Consider the following 19,781-nt stretch of genomic DNA (forward strand, 5'->3'; position numbering starts at 1 on the left):
GTGACCCCATCTGTTACAGAGTAGACCTATTCCAAAGGATTTTCTTGGCTGTAATACTTACAGAAACAGTTTACTAGGCCTTTTCTTTGGTGGAGTTGGTGGATGTGTTCAAACCTCCAACCTTTTGGTTAGCAGCTGATTGCAGGCTGCTTGCAAAATTGTGACCGGGGCTCATGGTCTTACAGCTCAAAGGACACACACTAAAGTGTCAGGAATGAGCTTTGGCCGCTTTTCTCAAAAGAGAACTATGAGCAAGGATGTAAACCCAATTTGTATAGGCCATTACTTTTGTTTTATTAATTTGAAAATTTAAAAAAAAAAACTCATTTATTGAACACTTACTATGTGTCAGGCGCTGTTATAAGAGTTTTACTTGAATTAACTTAATCCTCACAACAGTCTTCTGAGGTAGATCCTATCAGTATCCCCATGCTACAGTGAGAAATATGCAAGTGAAAGTTAAATGACCTGCTGTGTATCCCACCGTGAAGAAGTGGTAGATTTGGGAGTCAGGCCAAGGCAGTTTGGCTCAGGATCCTTGCTTAGGTATATCACCTCACATAGAGAAAAGAGACTGGTGGTGTAACTGTCTGCTCTCAAGCAAGCCACATAAGGTTTCCACGTCTTAGGTTTCTCACTTTTAATTGAGATATTCTTAATCTTAGGTTGTTTTGAGGGTCAAGTGTGATCTTGTATATGAGAGCATTTCTGAAACTTTGAAATATGATATGATCATAAGGAAATCTACTTAAGATAGTACACCTCTACAGTGAATTTGTTGTTGTTGCTGTTGAGTCAGTTCTGACTCATGGCAACCCCGTGTATGCAGAGTAGAACTGCTCCATGGTGTTTCCTTCAAATAAACGCAGGCTTATTCTGTAAACATGTTAGGAGGTATGGTTTAAAACAGTCAGGGACTCTCTATGGCTGATTTCAAGTTTTTCTGTAGAACAATGGTTCTTTACCCATGGCTGCATATAGGAACCATCTAATGGGTAAGTGGTATGAGCAGTGGGATTTTTAAACATTCTTCAGGTGAATCTAATTATGAAGCCAACGTTGAGAACCACTGCTATAGCAGTAGGCATTTAACTTTATAAAATGCCTACTGTGTTTTCTGTATGCTTATTTTTTAAAATTGTCTTACTCTCTTTTTTCTCTTCTAAGAGATTATAACCAAATATTTGCTAGATTTCATTGGTACTTTAAAACATTAGATACTTAAAAGCAGTGTAATTGTGAAAACTTCCTTTGTAATTTTATAGGTATTTTACATCACAAATGTTTTGTAAATAAAAATTATGTCATCTTTTTTGATGAATTACTGACATATGTATTGTTTTACAGATTCCCAGGAAATCTAAACTGGCAATACATAGGAACATCAGAGATGATGAAGGCTTCATTATCAGGCATTTCGCAGGAGCAGTGTGCTATGAAACAGTGAGTGTATCTTTTGTCAGGAACAACAACAACAACAACAACAATTTGATGTTGAAACTATGCTGTCTAATACAATAGCCACTAGCTGCATGTATTTGCAAAAATATAAATTAATTAAAATTCAGTGAAATTAAAAATTCTATTCCTCTGTCATACAACCTTCACATCAAGTGCTCAGTAACCACACTGACTGGTGGCCACTCTGTTAGACCTTTCAGATACTGAATATTTTCATCAGCATAACTGTTATTGTATGATTTCAACCTAGGAAATGCTACAGGGCAGTTCTGCTAACTAGAAGGCTGGCGGTTCAAACCCACCAGCCACTCCTCGGAAGGAAGGTTGGACAATCCTACTTCCGTAGTGATACTGCCTCGGAAACCCAAGGAGGGGTCACTATGAATCAGGGCCGACTCGACGGCACATAACAATAACAATTGAGTTAATTCCTACTTATAGCAACCTCATAGGACAGAATAGAAGTGCCCTATAGCGTTTCCTAGGTTGAAATCTTTAGGGGAGCACATTGCCAGGTCTTCCTTCCACAGAGCAACTGGTAGGTTTGAACCACCGACCTTTCAGTTGGCGGTTGAGTAATTTAACCATTACACTGCACAGGTGTTGGGCCTGTGTTGGAATTCTTGAGTCCTTTTGCATCATCATAGAAAGTTCAGTTGCTCAGCACTGTGCTAAAAGATATTATTACATGATGGACTGAAGCATTCTTGTTTGATTGATTTTTTTTAGACCCAATTTGTGGAGAAAAATAATGATGCCCTACACATGTCTCTTGAATCCTTAATATGTGAATCCAGAGATAAGTTTATACGGGAATTATTTGAATCATCCACAAATAACAACAAAGATACTAAACAAAAAGCAGGAAAACTCAGCTTCATCAGTGTGGGAAACAAATTTAAGGTATTTGTGTTAAATAAATAATTGGATTTTTAAAAACTGCATTTAAGAGAAATAATGTTGTGTTGTACTTTAAAGTGAGTAATGTAGACCCCTTGTCACAAATGCCATGAGTAAAGTTCAAAAGCAGTCCCTGCAAGGTTGATATTTGTACTTAAAATATCAAAAGGTAGGTTTAATAATTGAACATACAGAAATGCTTGTAATTTTCTGAATATGTTCTTTCTTGGTGCTTAGCATATTCGATTGCCTCTCCTAATGTTCTTGCTTCTGCTTACTGTCTGATTGACCTTCCAACCTTACCTTTCCCACTTGTTTTCTGTCTCCTTCCTTATTCAGCAGTTTTGTTTTAGCTGGAGTAGTCCAGCTCGAGATGGCTAGAGGGGACTAGTTGAGTTGAGAGAGGAAAAGCAGGCACAGCCAGGGGCTTCAGGTAAATGATCACCTTCATGGACTCCTATTTATAGAGTGGCTGCAATGTGAAAAAGAGCCCTTCTCAAATTAATAATTCAGTTTGTAATTCCTTTTGAGTGTGTTTTCATTGTGGGTGTGCATATGACTAAAATTTGAATAAAGCTTTTAGTAACTTCTGTAAAAGATAAGTGCTTGGGTGTGACAAATTCTTCAAATTGCTTAACATTGAAGGACATGTAATTTGTTTTATTAATTTTGGGTCAGGTATTTTTCTTTGTGTTCTGTTAAGGAATTGTCACAAGATGTGTCTTAGAATAGAATAGTACTGTTTTCAAATGTTGAGTCTTTAATGTTGAAAAAAAATAAGATCACAAGTTTAATGAACAGAGAGCTATAATTATAATAGGTCAAAGAAATATACATTTCTATAAAATATTACTGTATTTATAAAAGAACTCTGAATATGTCTTTCATTATGTGTATTTTAAGTATTAAAAAAAAAAAAACTGTGTAATTAGGAATAGTACCTAACTGTTAGAATATTACATTAACGGACAGTATAAGCTTCCATGCCTTTTGGATTGAAATGGGTTCTAAATAATTTGATAACATCATGTTATAAAAATTTGTTATTTTAACTGTAAACATAAATATAGAAGAAAGTTTATAACACATTTTGAAGTAATGATAAAAACCCTTTAATTTTTATTATAAATTACATTAATTATAAATCCATGATTGTTTTGATGAGCCAAACAATTTCTCTTATTTTAATATTCTTAAATTTTAGAGTAGACATTTAATGAGAAATTTGTTTAATAATAGTATATTAGTTTTTATGAAATGACTATGATTCATTAAATATTTTTCTGTATTATAGTATGACTGGTAAGAATATACTTGGCATTTTAGGCAATATAAATAAAAACAAGAGCATTCTTCAGATTGTTTTATGGACTGAATTTATCTTTTATGGTGAAATGCCTTATAGTTGCTTATATATAAAAAAAAACATTTTGCATGTTATAGTGCTGAAAGCTATAACTGAATGGCATTATTAATAATGGAATGTTGTTGTTGTTACGTGCCATCAAGTCGGACCCGACTCATAGCTACCCCTCCTTAGGTTGCTGAGGCAGTAATCACTATGAAAGTAGATTGCCCAACCTTCCTTCCGAGGAGTGGCTGAGGGTTTGAACCGCCAGCCTTCTGGTTAGCAGTCAAGTGCCTTGGGCACTATGCTACCAGAGCTCCCTAATAATGGAATAGTCCATGTGTTTTTCTCTGAGGTACTGTGAAATGAAATATTAATAATGATTCTTAACTTTAAAAAATTATTTAAAATATAAAAAACTTGAAGTTTCAGATTTATAAAGCAATAAAAACAAACAGGGCTACCTTTTAACACTACTACCTCAGTTATCAACACCTGCGGGGACCAAATATTGTCCAAAGAAGTGATTTTTTTCCTACGGCATTGAAGCATAACAGTTTATTGGCAGTATTTTAGAAAAAGTAATGCCTTTGATGGAAATATTTATTATTCAGTCTTTATAAACATGATATTTATATGCTTTAATAGTAACAATAAAATAAAAATAAAGCATGGATTGGGTAAGGCTGTTTATCCTTGTGCTGATGGTCTTTGACTGCTGTTCCTTGATAATTGTCTTTCTTCCTCCTTCTCTTAGCTGCTATATTAGTTATTTTTGCTACTTCTACTCTCCTATCTTATTTTATCTCCATTTTTTGGAAGGATACTCTGCTTATTCTGTGTATTAAGGAACATGGGCTCTGTGATGGTTGGTTTCTTTCCAAATTAGCAGCTCTTTCCATTTTTTTCAATTGTGTGTTGATCTACTAGATAAGTATGAGTATGTATATTTTAATCTAATGATAGATTTGCTCCATTTTTCTGAATTAATGCTGCCCTCTGATGTGTGAAGGGTGCTGTAATATCAAGGCTAAGGGAATGAGCGTTGGTAGTAGGCCACTTTTGGAATCTTAGCGTTGCCTTTACTGGCACCATGATCTTGGACAAGTTCTTTATCTTTCTGGACCTCAGTGTTTTTTACCTGATAAAGGAGACTAATGATATATCCTTAATTAAAATTAAATATGATAATGTCCGTGAAAAGCTTTAAGCAGTTTCCGATTCATAGAATGTATTCAATAAAGTGCATCTGTTATTACTAATTATAACATAATAGATCCCCAATATACTGATTTAAGAATTAACATATTAATTTTAAGTAGCACAATGAGCATGTCATTATAAAACTCAGATATAAGCATTTTACATAATTAATTTACAGAGTAGTAAATAATTTTAATGTATCAAATCAGGGTAAATTATGATCAGATAATTAATATTAAAAAGAGAACAGCAGAATAATTTGTAATATTCATTGTCATATTTTATATGAGAAAACTATCCAAGCTTAAAAAAATAATTGAACTGTGAAATGTCTTCCTATTTTTTTAAAATAGTAAAAATTTCTGTAGCTAGGCAGGACAGTATTATTTGTGCCAAAATGTCATAAGAATGAATCCTAAGGTATACCATTACTGTATATCTTAAACATGTCTTTGTTCTTAATGGCCTGTGACTCAAACTATACCTAGTTTGTCACATAGTCAAATATGTATTATTGATCTCTTATTGAATGTACCCCCAACGTTTCATTGGTTCCTTCATTGCCTGTACACATTTTAATGAATTCATCCTGCCTGCAAGTATGTGTGTATATGTTTAGAATTGTTAACTTTCAGTCTTCTAGTTATATAAGTTGTTTGTAAATATAGAAAGTAATTGTCCTTGGCCTTACATTAGACATTTTGCATGATGCTATCTGTTAAAAGAACTTGTACAGCAAATTGTACAAATGGTAATCCGTTATATATGGATGTTATTGCATGTTTTATTCTAAATTTGCTAAGCTGATATTAACTTGTACATTGTGCACTTTTGCTTTTTGAAATAATAAACTGGTTTCTTCTACAGACACAGTTAAATTTGCTTCTGGATAAACTTCGAAGTACTGTGAGTATACTTAAAAGGGTCCTTTCATTTGCTCGCTTTATGGTGTAGTTACCTACGTCTAAAACCAGTAAACTTGGAATAATTAGAAATGCATTTTTATCCAGATTTCTTTCATTAAAAAAAAAAATTCAGTTGTAAAAAGATAGTCATTTTGGATATGTTTGTTTTGATGAAAGGGCAAATGTATATGCAAAATAAAAATATTCTGTAAATATATAAAATACAGTGAATATTATTCAATTAAAATATCCTACATGTGGGTTATATAAATGAGGCATGATTCAAAGTTAAAATTTATCTTTTATAGAAGTCCACTGAGGCTGACTGAATTTTCTTCCTTTTCAGATAGTCATTTTGTAAAGTTAAATATTTATCCTGTCAGTGCCATTTCACTTAATTTATTTTTAGACTTGCATTTGGAATCATTATGTTCTTTTAAGTATCTTTCTTAGCTACTTTAAAATGATGAGATTACACTTGTGGTTTACCATCCAAGGCATGCTAAAATGTGTTCTGAAAGTGTTTGCAATGAAATAACTGTATAGTTTTGCAAGGTCTGACTACTTTGTCTAGTATATTAGACTTAGTGCTCAACAGTTTCATTTTGTACATAATCAGTATCCTCTCTGCATCATTCAACATGAGCTGATAACTGATTCCAAAGGAATGCCTTTAAGCTTTTTAAAGTATTCTTTAACAAACAAAACTATAATGTATGATGATTCAGCTTAGGAAGCTGTTACATATTTTTATGGTAGAATGATTAAATTCATGATTTTTTTTTTTTAAATCTTTGGTCTAAAATTTAAGGGTTATGATTTTAAATTTTATTTGCTCCTATTGTCATGGGACATTTTCTTATCAAAGAAATATAGCATATAAATATGTTGAAATGTAGATCATACATGTCAGCCTATGATATGTGTTGCTTAAATAAGTTGAAATAATTTACAATGAAATTGTTTTTCTAACAGTAGCATTTTTGACATTCAAATCTTAAATATGTTTAAATATGCAAAAATCTTAAATATGTTTTTGTAATATTAATATATAATGCAGAAGTTCATGCCAAGCTTTAAATTATAAAAGCATGCTAATACAATTTTAAATTTCATTAGTGATTATTTTAAGAGTTTTATATGTTAATGACATTATGCTGTGAAAGTCTCTGGTATTTATAGAAATAGAAATATAAGAATGATCTGTAGGTTGTCTCAAAAAGTACCTTTATTCCCTAGGGAGCAAGCTTTATACGTTGCATCAAACCTAACTTAAAAATGACAAGCCACCACTTTGAAGGTGCTCAAATTTTGTCTCAACTTCAGTGTTCAGGTATTTCAATATTTTATAATATATATCAGTGATCTTAGCTCAGATACATTTTATTAGCTCTAATGTTTTCAAATAATACACAGTTATTTTGATTATTTTTAAGTGCAATAAGATTCTTATATTTCTTTTAATTATAAGAAAAGCATGGCTAGCTAATTATTTGAGCAATATTGAGTTTATTATGAAATAACTTTTACATCGTGAAGTAAAATTTCTAAAAAGGTAAACCTAGATTTCCCCCAGGTGGGCTGCTTTCCCCTGGCTCTCTCAGTTCAGCAGCACTTCCCTCATAACTAAGGTCAGAAGGTAGGTAGGGTGACCTTACTTCCCATTCAGCCTCTTCTAAAAAACTGAAAGCAATGCAATACCTTCACCTTCTGTGGAGCTTACATGCATTTGGGTCAATTATCACTTCCTATGCTTTGTCTTGTCATGTTCTGACCTTCCTCAGTCACAGAAGCCTTAGGTACCAGGCCCACTGCTATTCCTTCACTCCATGCTCATCTGTCACCCCCACCCGTCCCTCCCCCCCCCCCCCCCCGCTTTTTCTTAAGGCATCGGCCCTCCCCTTTCTTTATTTAACCTTTTTTTCTCTGGCTTAGGCTCCTGGCACTTCTTTAAACTCTCTTACCTCCCTGACTCCTTTTTTTGTGCTACTGTCAGAGGCAGATTTATTATGAAGCTAAGGATGCTTAAGCTTCAGGGTCCCTCATTTAGGATGAGCCCCTTCCAAAGCTCTGCACCTAATTTTGTATTTGTAATTTTGTATTATTTTCTTAAAGAGCTCTCCTTCAATTGTGTATGCTTCAGGCCCCTAAAATCTGGATTGATGCCTGACCCCTCTCACAGAAACTTAGCTGTTGATGAATTTAGTTCTCTTCTCTCCTCATGTTGACACAGGGTTGGTAGGCAAGACAGATTGGCATCATGATCATGTTCACTGACCTGTAAAGGTTTCTCAAACCTGCCCTGAACATGTTTTTGCCTTTGTCTACTCTTGACCCATCCAGGTCTGCTCAAATCTGTGAGCCTCTCCCAGCTGGTAGCCTCACCTTTTTATTAAAAAACTAAAAGCTTTACCTGCCCTTACTGAATGCATGTATCTACCAGCATGAGTCGTCTTCCTCCCTCCTCTTAAGGATGAAAGAATTTCCTCTCTTCCTAACTGAGGCTTATATATAGTTCCGTAGAATCCTTTCCTCCTACCTTCTCATGAATCTTGACTATGCATGTTCAGCCTTGCTCTCCGAGGCAGCTCTCTCTCATTTGCATTTAAGCATGCCTGGGTTTCCTCTTAATTCCCTCTGACCTACATTCCCTTCCAACTACCTTCCTAACTCTCTTCTCCCCTTCAAAGAGAAGAAAGCACAGTTTGTTCTTGCTTTCTCACTTTTTTGCCTTCCACTCACACTTTAACCCAAGGGAATTGTTTCCACCACAGTCAGTACACCAGAGTAGTTTTTGACAAGGTCACCCATGATTTCCTTGATCCAAAATCAAATGTTTGTTTTACAGTCCCTTACCTTAGTGGACCTTAGGACATTTGATTCTGAATAATCCCTTCAGTTTATTCTTCCTTGGCTCCTGAAACATCTTTTCTTTTGTATTCTCAGCCCATACCTGACTTCTTTGCAGGCTCATCTTCTTCCACCTGGATATTATTTGTTCTTTTTTTTTTTTTGCAGACTTTGGGTTAGGCCTATTTTTCTTGTTCTATACAAGCACTGTCCAGTAGAACTTTCCATGATGATGGAAATATTCTGTATCTGTGTTTCCAATATTGTAGGCACTAGACATTTGTGAAGGAGCTCTGATGGCGTAGTGCCTAAGGCATTTGACAGCTAAGCAGAAGGTTGGTGGTTCAATCCCATCAGCCACTCCATGGAAGGAAGAGGCAATCTACTTTTGTAAAGATTTACCACCATGGAAACCATGGGGTTTGTTGTGAGTTGAAATCGAATCAATGGCAATGAGTTTGGTTTTTTTAAAGACATTTTTTGGCTGTTGAACACTTAAAATATGGCTTGTATGTATTAGGTCCTTAACAATTTTAAATTTTATTTAGTTTTTTAAGTGAAATTTAAATAGCCACATGTGGCTGGTTCAGCTACAGAGCATGTGGCTGGTAGCTGCAGTATTGGACAACACAGCTCTCTATTCTCTAAGACTCCCCACATCCCCTTGATAGGACCTCTTAAGCAGTGAGTCCATTCCTCATTTCCATTGCTGCCTCCCTAGTCAACGCTTTTACCATCTTTCACCTAGCTTTTCTGCTGTAGCTTCCTAAGTGTTCTCTTTGCATTGCTCAGTCTGTTCTTTATGTACATTCGGAATTATCATTTCACAAACTTGAAAGGGTTTGACAACTTAAAACTTTTGATGGTTCCCCATGATTATTAGGATATGGAGCAAAATCTCAATAACTTATAGGGGACCACATAGTCTGGCTCATGTGTCCTTAGCCTCATCTTTTTCCAGTCTCCCTCTGTGCTTCAGCCAAGCTGGCCTTTCTAGTCCCTTGGGCTCCTTACTCCCTTCCGTCACAGTGCATGCACACATGTTGCTTCCTCTGTTAAGTATACTCTTGCCTCACTTTTCCCTTTAGCACTCACATCTCAGCTGGATTATCATTTCCTTATGAAAACTTTTCTTGATGTTCCTAACTAATATGAGCTCAGGGCCTTGACTACTTTTATTCATGGTCAAAATTTTATGTATATTTGTGTATTATTTAGTTTTTCCTTCCTTTAAGGCACTTGACTGCTAACCGGAAGGCTGGTGGTTCAAACCCACCAGCCACTCCTCGGAAGGAAGATGAGGCAATCTACTTCCATAGTGATACTGCCTTGGAAACCCAAGGAGGGGTTGCTATGAATCAGGTCCGACTTGACAGCATATAAAACAACAACAACTAACTTATAGGCCCAATAAGGGCAGGAACCATATATTGGTTTATATATATATCCCTGTTTCCTAGTAAGGAGCTCTGGTAGAGTAGTGCCTAAGGTACTTGACTACTAACCAGAAGGCTGGCAGTTCAAACCCACCAGCCACTCCTCAGAAGGAAGGTTGGCCAATGTACTTCTGTAGCGAAACTGCCTCAGAAACCCAAGGAAGGGTTGCTCTGAGTTGAGTCTGACTCGACGGCACATAACAGCAACAGCAGTTCCTAGTAGTGTCTGTTATATACTAGGCTCAGTAAATATTTGTTGAATGAACTACACAGTCTAGAAAATATGAAGATGTATTTATGACTAATTCTAACAAATACTAGAAAATTGAATAAATCATTTCTGTCGTATTCCTACATGTGATATAGAATTATTTTTGTAATATTTTCCTTATGTTGTTCTTATTTTACTTTGAGTTTGACTTTTTTCTGGTTTAAATTTCTCTTTAGAATTTGTTTAGCATAAGAAAATAATTTAATTATTTCCTAAGCGAACATCTACTGTCTTGACAAGTCAAGCATATTTCTATTTAGCTGTATATACACCACTAGATTAAAAGGGCATGAGTTTACTAATACTTCAGCTAAGATTACATTTTCAATAAGCAGTGTATTTCAATATACTCTAAGATACTTCGGTAGTTTAATGGATAAGGCACTTGATTGCTAACCAGAAGGCTGGCGGTTCAAACCCACCAGCCACTCCTTGGAAGGAAGGTTGGGCAATCCTACTTCCGTAGTAATACTGCCTCGGAAACCCAAGGAGGGGTCGCTATGAGTCGGGACCGACTCGACGGCAAATAACAACAACAACAAATTCATAATACTTTGATTTTTTTTTTTTGAGGTACTAAAAATAGTGTAATGATTCAGAATGGGTTCTAGGTATGTGGGTAAGTAATGTGAAAAAGCAAAAAGTATCAATGATTGGTAGAAATAAAAATAGTAACAAAGCTTTTAAAAATAAAGATATGAAGATTTGAGTTCTACCATGCCTTCCCATTTGAGCCATTCATTCATTTATATATTTATTTATTTATTGTCTTAGGGAGAACTAATTAATTTAGGATACCTTTTGTTAACATTTCTATCTTGTGATGAAGAAGCATCAAGGCAAAGTAAGGGAAGGTGAGAGAAGGCAGGTCTTCCTTCCTCTGTAATTATCTCAGCACTGTGCTACTTGTCTGGTAGCAGAGAGGGAGGGGGCCCTGAATATATAATCAGACAGTACTGCACCAGGAAGCTCCCCACCGAACTCCCAGAGTAAGAGCCCAGCCATGAGGATTTCCAGAAGGAAGGGTACTTGGCTTAGTGATTTTTATTTTTTTAGTGCTTCAAACGGTTTTTAATGTAAATTAGCTTAAAGTGCTGAGAAATCAGTTGTCGGCTTGGTAATTTGTTGAGCTCCATGAAATTCTTAGTGAACTTGTATGAAATAGTTTATAGTTTGTGTATAGCTACAGGGCACACCAAAGAACGTAGAGAGTGCAGAGGCATACATTTCCAAGGGTGATTGTATATTTAATATAAATGGAAAACATTATGACAGTCTCAACCAAACTTTACTTTTATTTCTCCAAACAGAGCCTTGAATTAAATCCAGCTCTGGATTTTTTTTTCCCCAATAAGAACTATTGCCTTTACATGTTTCATTAATTAGTATTACAAATTTTAATAGTTATAAATGCTCACGGTAAGAAAGATTAAATCATTTACAGTAATATAAATAAAAATAAAAAGTAGTACAGAGTAATATAAATAAAAGTCTTACTTCTCAGGGGTGAGCACTTTAAGTCTTGGATATATTTTTTATACTGGTCAGAACTGTGCCCCATTCTTTTCAATTAATGCATCATGCTCTGTCATGTATTTATAATGTAATTTAGTTAACCAATCCTGTATTGATATCTGAGTTACTTCTTCTTTTTTTTTTCTATTATAAATAGTGATCCAGTGGACATCTCTGTACATATAACTTTGCCCATATATGTGACAAATTGTAGGATAGATTTATAGTACAGTACTGAGTCATAGGGATAAGTATTTTCAAATTGGCATCCAAAAGGGTTGCACTGGTTTTCTCTCTCATCAGGAGTGCATGAATGTGTTTTCCTATACTATCATTAACTGAATACTATTGGTGTTTATACCTTTGCCGGTAAGATAGGGTAGAGTTCATGCTGACTGCCCCAAAAGACCGTTTGTTCTTAAAATAAAATTTTACTCATTTTTTTATATTTTATAGCTTTGGGTTTTTAAAATTCAAAACTTAAATTTAATTTAGGATAAAGAGTGAGGTTAGGATCCAGTGCCATTTTTGTCTTCCAAATAGCTAGCCATTCATCATAACGCTTTCTGCTGAATAATCTTATTTTCTCCATTGATTTGAATAGCCCCATAGATAGAAAGCCAGGTTTTTTTATAAACTTCAGGCCTGACATCGATGTCGTCATTTGTAGCATCTGAGCCTTTCCCTGCCTGTTGTATACTTTTCCTGATGTGAAAAGCTCACATTGACTTACACTAATAAATAAGCTATTTACTAGAATTATACTGAAGTAAATATTCAACCTATAGATTCTTCATCCAGGCAGACTATACTTTCTTTGAGAAGTGAGTGAAAGGGGTCTTTATAATGAAATAGTTAGTTCTTTTCTGTTTGCTTTCTTAAGCACTGGTAAGAACTTGGGAATGTGTCTTACTGCTTCTTGGAGACACTGTCAGAAATCTTGTTCAAAAATTAACCTCAGGACTTAAAAAGTGGCCTAATGTAGTCTTTTGCCTTATATGTATATACTGTGTTTGTGACAAGAAGTTTCTGATGGAAGAAGAGATACAAACTGTGTTGGAGCTTTCTAGAGACCAATAGTTTACCCACTAGAAAATGGTCAAGTTGTTTCTAGATGAAATTTGGCTATAATAGTTCTTCTAAATTGTTGTTCTTAGCTGCTGTCTAGTCAGCCCCAGCATTCCACTCCCATTACTGGTGTGCTGTGATCCATTTTCACTGACTGATGTTTTGAAAATAGACTGTGAGGCCTTACTGTCTAATTTATCTTAATCTGGAAACTGCTGAAACCTGTTTAGCATCAGAACAAAACAAGCCTCCACTGACGGATGAGGAGTGGCTGGGCATGAGATACATGAGTTGGAAATTGAACCCAGGTCTCTAGAATGGAAGACGAGAATTCTATTACTGAACCATCACTTGCTTCTTAAAATATGTGTAGGCAGTGGATAAAGTTGGAGCATATCGAGTATAAAAACTGTTTCACATGTCATATTTCATTGCTGATAATTCCTGTAAATTTCTCCTTAGTAAACATTAATTTGTAACATTGTTTGATCTTTCCCAAGTTATATTTGGACTTCTATACAGTTACAGGCAATGATTTGTGTGTGTTTATGAATCTAGGTATGGTGTCTGTTTTGGACTTGATGCAGGGTGGTTTTCCATCACGAGCTTCATTTCATGAACTCTATAACATGTATAAAAAATATATGCCAGATAAACTTGCAAGACTGGATCCAAGACTCTTTTGCAAGGTAAAATACCTTCCATATTGAAACCTTATGTATAAACTCTCTTTCCTCTTAATTATTTGTTAGCATCTGACTTTTTTATTTGTATTTTGCAGGCTCTTTTTAAAGCTTTGGGCTTGAGTGAAATCGACTATAAGTTTGGGTTAACAAAAGTATTTTTTAGACCTGGCAAGGTAAATATACTTTTCTTTTAAACTTTAGTATTATAAACACAAATAGTTGAGGCTAGTGAATATTTTAAAATATTTAGTGATTTGTATTATTCTTGAATCAGATGGTCAGTAACCACATGTAAAGTCTGAGTTCAAAATGCCAGCTTTAGTGGCTGGGTGAAGGCCCCTTGACCTTGGGCTTCAGCTCTGCCTCTTGCTCCTGGCTCACTGGAGCTTGAGGCTTTTCTAACTCAGGCAGTTGTTGGCTGCTGAGGCTGACAAACCCAACGTTGACAAGTAAAATGGCATAGTCCCAAGATTGTTAAGCAATGTAGCAGGCCACTAGTTCAAGTCCAGAAACAGTCACAAGATTGGCAGGCAACATGGCAGGTTGCTGAATGAAGACTCAGCTACATGGAGAGTCCAAATGTGCCAAAAAGCTTAAAGACCTTTCTCAAGGCTTCTTATATACTGGAAGCAGACCACATCTCTAAGGCAGCTAGTCAGCTGCTCACAGCAGGTTCCACCAAGGAATTGATGGGGAATCGCTACATCCAGCTGCCACCCAAAATCCAGGCCCAGCCAAGTTGACAAATAACCCTAACTACCACAGGCATGAAATGAAATAATGTATATGCATTATCAAAATATGTACATCCCTGAGAATATTTTTATCTCAGAGGGCCTATGCCATTTCCTATAGAAGGAAAAAAATAAATAAATAGTAAAAGAAAATACAAGTGTTCATTTTTGGATTAGCTGTAATCATATGTATTTACTATAAAGCCAACATTTTTCTTATTTCAGACGTATAATCATTATGTAAGAATTAATAGCCTGTATAAGAAACAGTTGGTTTTGTTTACCTCCAGAAAAATTCATCAATCAAAAGGATATGTTGAAACCCTAAGGCAAAGATCTAGAAATCTTTAGTCTTATTATGTTTCTTTAATTTAATTTTGACCCACACAGAAGCCAGTGCATTGATTGAGAGATGTCTGGCATCCTTAATATTGTAGTGAGAAAATTGGTGAAGGATAGAAATTATTATGGAATTTGGTGTTTACAGTAGACCTAATAATGCATTTTATTCATTAATACCTGATAGCTTTATTTGTGCTGTCTTTTAGTAACCAAAATGAGGGTAGGGGCTGTGAGATAGAATAATTTTAGTGGTATCTGACGTTAGTTGGCCTTCACTTATCAGGAGACCAAAACAGATAGATATCTGAGAATGTGAGTAAACCAAAATCAAAGATACATTAGCCCCTTTTTCATTCTTTTCTCAATAGCCTTTTTGCCAACTCTCTGGAATTAAGTCAGTTAATATTTTTTTCTGCTGTCAGACTTTATTATTGAATGTGCTAGTAAACAATAAATAGTCCCTCAACACAAAAAACAATTCTGAAAGAAGCAAGGAAAAAAAGACAGCAAAATGCAACCAAGCACATTTGGATTTGCTGTCTACCCCACTGAGATATGTCTGTGTAATTGGCGTGTGGCCATTTCCAGAAAGTTAGGTTTTTTAATTAATTTTCCACTTATTTTGTTTCTCTGTGTGTGTTTAAACACACTTATCTTTTGATATTGATAACATATTATTTTATTTCCTAGTTTGCAGAATTTGATCAGATTATGAAGTCTGACCCTGACCACTTAGCAGAGTTGGTAAAAAGAGTCAATCATTGGCTCATCTGCAGTCGCTGGAAGAAAGTTCAGTGGTGCTCCCTCTCGGTCATCAAACGTAGGTGTTTTCTTCTGCACTGACATCTGTCCTTATTTTGGGAATGAGCTGGTTTGTGGAGTGCTTCAGGGCTGCCTCCATGGGGAATGCTGGGCTGCATCTTTTGTGCATGACGTGTCCTGTTTCTTCAGCAACACCGCAAATGTAGTCTGTGGTAAATTAGTGTTTATAGGCTTTATTTTTGTGTGTGGTTTTGAGTGTTTAATGCTCCTTTTTTTTAAATCTGAATGTTTCATAACCAACCGGTTGCCGTTGAGTTGATTCTTACCCATGCTTACACATACTCTGTGTGTGTTATAGTAGAGCTGTGCTCCAAAGAGTTTTCAGTGGCTGAGTTCTCAGAAGTGTGTCACCAGGACTTTCTTCAGAGGCACCGTCAGATGGCCTGGAACCACCAATCCTTCAGTTAGCAGTTGAAAGCATTAACTCTTTGCACTGCCCAGGGACTCAGTGTGTTATAGGAACATTAATTCCATCATGTCTCAAACAAAACAAAACTCATTGTCATAAGTCTTCTCTCTATTCCTCTATCACACACCATCCACCAGTCTCTCAGACTTGCACCAGAAATTTTTTCTTTTCCACCTGTGTAGCATCGCCATTGGGAGCTCTGGTAGCATAGTGCCTAAGGCACTTGACTGCTAACCAGAAGGCTGGCGGTTCAAACCCAACAGCCACTCCTCAGAAGGAAGGTTGGACAATCTACTTCTGTAGTGATACTGCTTCGGAAACCCAAGGAGGGGTCATCATGAGTCGGGTCCAACTCCACGGCACGCAACAACAACAGCATTGCCATCAATGTGCGGTCATTCAGAGCCAGAAATTTCAAGGTTGTAATTATCTCTTCTTTCTTATCCCTGAGACCTTGTCAGTCACCGAATCCTATTACTCCTGCCTGTAAATCCTGTGCATTCTTTCTTATTTATTGCCAGCATCTGCATGAAGCCCCTTATGCTCACTTGCAGAATAATTTCAGTAGCTCCCAAACTGGCTTTCCTGACTACAGTTTGTCTTCTCTTAATACTCTTTTATGGCTCTTCTTGAGTAGAGGATAGCCTACATTCTTAGAATGTCTTTTAAGACTATACAAAATGGGGTATAGCTTACCTTTTCAGCCTCATTTCCCACCACTCCTTTTCAGACTTTGTTCTCTGATGCACTGGACAGAGCTGCGTATATGTGTGTTTCTGCAAGGTTGAGGCAGCTACTTAACTCTAACCCAAAACAAGGGTGAGAATTTTTTAGAAAACCTGAGCTCCTTTGGTGGCATAGTGCCTAAGGCATTTGACTGCAACCAGAAGGTTGATGGTTCAAATCCACCCACTACTCTATGGAAGGACGACTGGAAAATCTGCTTCCATAAAGATTTATCGCCTCAGAAACCCAAAGGGGGTCTCTATGAGTTGGAATGGACTTGATGGCAGTCAGTTTTTTTTTTTTGAGTTAGAGGGTATTTAACAACCTTTAATTGTTGGAGCTCTGTGGTGACTTCATTTAGATTTATGGTCCGTCTCCCCCACCCCCTGCCATATTTATCACAGCACTTCAAACAGTGCTGAGCACATGAAAAGGATTCAGTGAATAGTTTCTTATTCATAGAAATATAAAATTCCTCTGACCTACTTTCCTGGTGCAACAGTTAAAGGCTCAGGTGTTAACTGAAAGGTAGGTGGTTCAAACCCACCCAGCCATTCTGTAGGAGAAAGACCTAATCTGTTCCTGTAAAGATTATAGACTAGAAAATCCTATGGGGTATTTCTGCCTGTCATGTTGGGGTCACTGTGAGTCTAAATTGACTAGAAGGTCCCCCACAACAACAATGAAAAGGAACAATGCAGGCAAAGATGATTATTTGGGCCTATGTTATACAGTTGTGAATTTAGATGAAAAGAAAATTATGAAAGATAAAGGAAGCTCTTTGTTCACATCATTTTCAAGTAAAATATAAATTTACGTCACTGTAGTTTTTCATTACGATGGAAAACCCATAAATACGTTACATTAAAATTATGCTGTACTATCTGGGGACTGTGTTGGTCACTGATACTGAAGTTAGTAATTGGGCAGAAATCTTTGCAGGTTGCTTTGAAAAAAATGTTTCAAGGTCAGATTCATAGCAAATTATAGTCAACTGAAGTTAAGTAGATCCCTTTACTACAGAATTCTCAAATGCCTCACTTAGTATGTTTATTCTGAATCTTTGAGATTAGTATGTAGCTTTTCGTAGACTTAACTGACAGATTAATCCATTTTTCAAAGCATACTTATTAATATTTTATGAACCATTATTATGTAGGCAAGTTTGGGGAACAATAGTTTGTGGTGTAATAAGGATGCCTTTAAAATAGAAATCTAGTCATATAGTCAGAATTGACTTGATGGCAATTAAAAGCAAGCCATATGCATGATGTCCTTTTTATTTTTAAGAAATGTAAGGAATTAAAGAAATAGGAAATTTTGATTTTAGTGTCTGGTATAATAACGTTCATTAAAATTTCATGTTTCTTAAATATTGCTTTGTGGAAATGAATGTGTATATTTTTAATATTGTATGTCTAATTTAAACTTCATATTTTAAAATTGTTTTATTTTACTTACATATAGTGAAAAACAAAATAAAATATCGAGCAGAAGCCTGTATTAAAATGCAAAAAACGATTCGAATGTGGCTTTGCAAAAGGAGACACAAACCTCGGTAAGATGATGAATAGTGCCTAAAGGACCCTACAAAACTTAATTACCTCAAAATAATGTGAAAGTAATCTTACAGTGAAGAGCTGTTGGGGTACTCATGAAGTTTTCTTTTCTCATGTACATTGTAAAAAGATACAGTAGTCTTTTGTTGGTAATATTTATTTGAAATTAGTTAATTCATTATTTGACTCATTCTACAAAAAGCGTGGTTTCTGTAAACACTGTAAAAAGTGCAAATAATTGCTTAGAAAATGGTTATTCAGATTATTTTACTGACTTGAGTTTCTTGATACCTGTCAAATTAACACTGCTGAAAGCTGAAATCTTATTGAAATATTGAAGCTTATTCTCACTGTCTTGTTAATACTTTGTGTTTTTCAAAATTATCTATAGGAATGATACGGTCTCACTATAAATTTACTGTTAATTTCTTATTTGAACCTTAGAGTATTGACTTATACTTTTTAAATGTGAAGGTCTGAGTAACTATTAAAAACAACTATTTTTAAGGTCTTTCCATTGCATTGTCTATAATTTGAGTTTTTAATTTCATGATTCTAAATATAAAACCAAACCTACTGTCATTGAGTTGATTCTGACTCCTGGCGACTTCCATAGGGTTTCCAAGGCTGTAAATCTTTACAAAAGCAGACTGCTTCAACTTTGTCCCATGGAGCAGTTAGTGGGTTCAAACCACAGACCTTTTGGTCTGCAGCCCAGTGCCTTAACCACAGTGCCACCAGAGCTCCTTGTTCTAAATACAGAAGATTTAAATCCCACTGACAAACACTGATGTCATTTGCATCCATTTTTTATTACTACTTTTCACCTTTAACAGCAGATTTGAAAAAGAAAATATTGAATAATATTGAAAAAAGTGAAATTTTAGCCCTATCTGTTACTACTTTTTTTGGAAAAACCTTTCTATATCTTTAAATAGGAGTTTTGGTAGTGTAGTACCTAAGGCACTTGACTGCTAACCAGAAGGCTGGTGGTTCAAACCCACCAGCCACTCCTTGGAAGGAAAGTTGGGCAATCTACTTCCGTAGTGATACTGCCTCAGAAACCCAAGGAGGGGTTGCTGTGAATCAGGTCTGACTTGACAGCACACAACAGCAACAACAACGTATCTTTAAATGGCAACATTACACTCTAATCATGTATCATCTTTATAGCATTGATGGCCTTGTTAAGGTGGGCACATTGAAAAAACGACTCGATAAATTTAATGAAGTAGTAAGTGCATTGAAAGATGGAAAACCAGAAGTGATTAAACAGATCAAGGATCTTGAAATTTCTATTGATGCTTTGATGGCCAAAATTAAGGTATGTGTTTTTACCCCAAATGACTGACTTTTTATATAATTTAGTATCTTTTGTTATTTGGATTGAAGAAAACTGTATTTTTTTTTCTTTTTTTTTTAATTTACTCAATTTTATTTTTTAGTACTACAGTTCTCTGATTAACAAACATTTGTAAGTACTTAAATGATACTTACAAGTCTAAAAATTAAATATAATTTTTTTTTTTTTAATTAGGATTTGGGT

General features: G+C 35.5%; 1 protein-coding gene across 1 annotated transcript in view; it reads left to right on the plus strand.

The window, feature by feature from the left end:
* MYO6 (myosin VI) overlaps positions 1–19,781 on the plus strand; it is a 118,573-nt gene that overhangs the window by 71,429 nt on the left and 27,363 nt on the right. Inside the window, exons 16-24 of the mRNA XM_042782585.1 lie at positions 1,348–1,443; positions 2,191–2,364; positions 5,780–5,818; positions 7,057–7,150; positions 13,516–13,646; positions 13,739–13,816; positions 15,410–15,539; positions 18,144–18,234; positions 19,409–19,559. Of these exons, the coding sequence (XP_042638519.1) occupies positions 1,348–1,443; positions 2,191–2,364; positions 5,780–5,818; positions 7,057–7,150; positions 13,516–13,646; positions 13,739–13,816; positions 15,410–15,539; positions 18,144–18,234; positions 19,409–19,559 (984 nt within the window). The remainder of the gene's footprint in view (positions 1–1,347; positions 1,444–2,190; positions 2,365–5,779; positions 5,819–7,056; positions 7,151–13,515; positions 13,647–13,738; positions 13,817–15,409; positions 15,540–18,143; positions 18,235–19,408; positions 19,560–19,781) is intronic.

The sequence above is a fragment of the Orycteropus afer genome, unplaced genomic scaffold, assembly GCF_000298275.1.
Source record: "Orycteropus afer afer isolate SDZICR_OR568_19922 unplaced genomic scaffold, OryAfe1.0 scaffold00380, whole genome shotgun sequence".
In the NCBI taxonomy this organism is placed as follows: Eukaryota; Metazoa; Chordata; class Mammalia; order Tubulidentata; family Orycteropodidae; genus Orycteropus; species Orycteropus afer.